General features: G+C 33.7%; 1 protein-coding gene across 1 annotated transcript; it reads left to right on the top strand.

Annotated features, from left to right (window-relative positions):
• The first annotated feature begins 216 nt into the window (after positions 1–216).
• LOC116340900 (regucalcin-like) lies at positions 217–2,601 on the top strand. The gene is made up of 4 exons (XM_031767642.1): positions 217–313; positions 398–995; positions 1,053–1,185; positions 1,253–2,601. Exons 1-4 carry the CDS (start codon positions 248–250, stop codon positions 1,470–1,472), a joined length of 1,017 nt encoding a protein of 338 aa, XP_031623502.1. The 5' UTR covers positions 217–247; the 3' UTR covers positions 1,473–2,601.
• Positions 2,602–4,209: the final 1,608 nt, after the last annotated feature.

Below are 4,209 nucleotides of genomic sequence, written 5' to 3' on the forward strand. Positions count from 1 at the left end.
ATTTCAATCTCACTTACGAAATCAAAGGTTTTTGATTGCAATGCAAAATCGCTTTGAGGTAATTTACACACAGTGATTGGTCAGTTTTAATCAAATATTTGATTGAATATTTTCGATATACCAATTGAAATTGGGTTGAAATAACTGTACACAGGTGATGCAATCTCAAATGTGTTCAAGTCAATTCAATCGTATTTAGAATTCTATATAAAAGCACGAATTTGCCATTCTCTGAATTGTTCATTTTATGATGTTCGTAAGTTACTTTAAAATGTGGAAAATCATGCTTTGTATCTGTTCCATTGCTACAGTGGTGAGAATTTTTGTTACATTCAAATAATTTACGTAAAGTAATTGGTTTTTATTTAAATTGGATAAACTTTCGTTTTAATTTTAGACATCTCAAAAAATATTCCAAATTGCAACGCCAAATGTAAAAACTGGTGTATCGCTTCACTGGGATGATTGTACGCAAAGTGTGTATTTTGTGGATTTTCAAGCAATTGGGCGAAATCGATCAATTTATCGTTATGATTTAAATGATGCTACTCTATATTCAGCGTATATTGATGGCGAATCGTTGCCCATATACATTTTCCCAATTAAAGAATGTGAACAATATAAAGAATGGTTTGTTGTTGGTTTGGCCAATGCAACAAAAATAATTCAATGGAATAAACATTCAGCCGTTGCCACGGTTGCTAGTACATTATTTACCCTAAAGTTGAATGATCCCAGTATGCGTTCAGTCGTTGGTCGTGTGGATTCACAAGGACGCTTGTATGCGGGCACATTTTCGTATCTTTTTTGCGGTGGTTCGGCAAATGCATCGTTTTATATGTATAGAAAAGGTGAAGATGTTCAGCGTGTATTTGGAAATGTTGTGACTACAACGGGTATTGCATTCAATATGCCCGCAAGAAAACTGTATCATTTGGACTCATGCCGTCTTCAAATTGTTGAATTTGATGAAGATAAAGTGACTGGCGATATTTGTAAGTATAAAAGTCTTCAATATGTGAATGTAGAAATTATTTAAATGTTTGTTACAGGCAATGGTCGAGTGGTATTCGATTTCAAGCAACATTTGCCATACTTTGTCCCGCTTGGTTTGGAAGCAGATTCAAAGGGAATGTTATACGTTGCAAACTATTCACAAGGTTCGATTGCGAAAATTGATCCAAGGTATGAAGTTAGTGAAAGCGCAAATTAAACATTCTACAGTGGAATATTTATTTGAAAATATTTTCAGAACAAATACTGTAATTGATTTTATCGATGTACATGCAAAGGCATTGGCCTCAATTGTTTTCGGTGGGCCACATCGTGATATTTTATTTGCTTTGGCTGGATCATCTGTGCTCGATGTACACACAGGACAAATTGCTGGAGAAGCGATTGAAAATGGCTATCTCTATGTGATACGTGATCTAAATGCAAGAGGTCATCGATATTCGAGACTCATCATTTAAATTATGTGATGTGCATACATTTGAACAGTTTATCTACTCATTATTTCGTTATAATTAAGTTTAACTCTAAACTCATTTCATTTGACTGACGGAAAAAGGAATACCGAGATAGTTTGACCATAAATCAATGAAAAACACAATCTACATAGTCCATAGATTACAGACATTTTATTAAGTAATACTCGAATACATGTTATTATCAACGCGGCAGTGAATCACATCGTGCGATTTAATCTTATCGCACTCGCTGACTGCTGAAAATAGCCTTCATGTCATTCGGGAAATTTGCATATAAGAACGCTTCGCTTGTTTTTTTCTATTCAAAATCAGCTTATACAAGATTAACAAATTATATTCGTCGCAATCTTTCATTTCTAGGACTAAACCTGGCGAAACATGGAAAAGAGATACAGTTTATAATCTGAATGTATGTCGGTTTCTCCTGCATATAAATATCAGCTTTCGTCATGAAGTAGTGTTGTATTCAAATTGAAGCTTATAGCCAGACTATGAAGATAAAATCGTAGAATAGATCTGATATAATATGATACATGTTATTTTGTTTAAAACGTAAGCTGCAAAGAATTTCAAATATTATTTCACCGCCAACACCGCAATTAAATTTCATGAAATGCATGCACCATTTATTATATTGTAATAATCCAATTACACATTCAAAATATTTGTAATTTATGTTATCATAATCCCAATGTCCAAAATTGAGTTTTGCATATTAAATCAACACCACTAAATATTATTTGATATTATAAATAATAATGATGCCAACAATATGGTTCATTTAAACAAGTGGCATCAACAGCACCTGTTTTTTATTTGATTATATAAAATACGACATCTACTTTTTCGACACTTAATTCAATAAAATAGCGTATCATTCTCTTTTTTGTCGGGCAAAACGTTGTATAACGTTGTCAACAATCAATATGTCTGTTACTATGAACTATTTTTGTTCAATTTCGAAATTCGATTTTTTGTGATCGTTAAGAAACTTAACTCATTTCTCGTTAAATTAGAATACGTTGCGTTGAAAGTAACGCGTACATTTCGATTTTGTGACTTTTATTTAAAAAAAAACTACCGATACAAAATATAGAATATAGTGAATCTAGACGTAAATTTTATTATTTAACTGTTTACGTAACGCATTCGATTTATCTGATAACTAGAATTATTCATTAGTGAAAATGTTATCTGGCGGTAAGTCCTGCTTTTTATGTCAGCATATCGGTGTCAATGAGGTTTGTATGATTCTCTATTCATATTTACAGGGTGGCCCAGAATAACTGTCACTTTTATATATGCTTAAAAAACGTATTTTTTTTACTAAAATTGAACAAAAACTTTATTGGGATTTAGAATAGGGTCCAAAACTTTAGATTCATGTTTTGGTTTTGATTCTTCCTCCATTTGCACGGACCACCAAACGCAAACGTCCATTTCGATGGGAATATCATTCCAAAATTTGTGTGGAATCCGGACATCTGAAGTTCGGACGTCAGGACTTTTTTTGGACGGACGGACAGCCTTTTTCGGACATTTTTTATGGACGTCCGTGTCCGTTGCCACCTTTATTCCAAATCTTGACGATTTTCTTTTTAAATGCATCCAATTTTGTGATTTTCTTAATCTTCAGATCATTAAGCTTTTATTGCATGTAGCCGCACACAAAATAATCCAATGGATTCAAGTCTGGAGAAGATGGCAGCCACTCATCTTTGTTAAAAAAATCAGGCACATTTTCTCTTAACCACTATTGCACTTTGTTTGCTCGATGTGCCGGTGCCCCATCTTGTTGAAACACCCACGGTTCATCACCAAACACAGAGTCAGCATGTGGCAACAAGATTTTGCGCAATATTTCTCCTTGACTAAATCATCTTCAGGAATGTCCTGCAAAAGGAACAACTTTTCGTCTGAAAACACAATGTTTGAAGTTGCTTTCTATCTTGCTTATTTTTGATTGTCAAACCGTGTTTTTGGGTTATTTTAAATGGTTTCACTCCCAAATCTTCTTTCAACACTCGTCGCATTGAAGATCGAATGATATTGTGCTCACGAGCCAAGATTCTGGCGCTTCTTTTGTTATTTCGACGAATTTTCTTTCGTACCTTTTGGACCAGATCTATTGTACGTACAGATTTTTTTCTACCCGGTTTTCGCTTCACATCGACTGTTCCACGTTCCTTGTATCGTTTTATGGTGCGATGAATAAATGAATAAATCTCAAATTGATATTGTCGTTCTGAAGCCGCCGAAAAATATCAACTTGTCGCAAACCTTTATTATGTAAATTCAAAACTAGTTGACGTTTCACATCCATTGCTATTGTAAAGTAAACAAGAACTGCGCAATACTGTGCATCGTCACGGTGGATTGCCAAAACATGAATAAACATAACGGTGAACCAAAGGGTTTGTTTGGCATTGTAGTTGAAATTACGTAGGTGCAAAATGTGACAAAAATGACAGTTATTCTGGGCCACCCTGTATATTTATTTTAATTATCCAATTTTTTGTTTGTTTACATCAAATATATATACTGCTAGACATACTGTTCATAAATCAAAAGGAGATCAAAGAGAAACAAGATCTCAACAAATAACAGATTTGTTTCGATATTTATGAATTATTTAGTACAATTACGACCAGTTCTTGCTGTGAGTTGTTCATGTTTACAATAAAATAAAATAGTAAAATGCTAGCACGACACAATTCAA

This window comes from Contarinia nasturtii, unplaced genomic scaffold, assembly GCF_009176525.2.
Source record: "Contarinia nasturtii isolate CC-2019 unplaced genomic scaffold, AAFC_CNas_1.1 Cnas_scaffold_695, whole genome shotgun sequence".
NCBI classification, from domain to species: Eukaryota; Metazoa; Arthropoda; class Insecta; order Diptera; family Cecidomyiidae; genus Contarinia; species Contarinia nasturtii.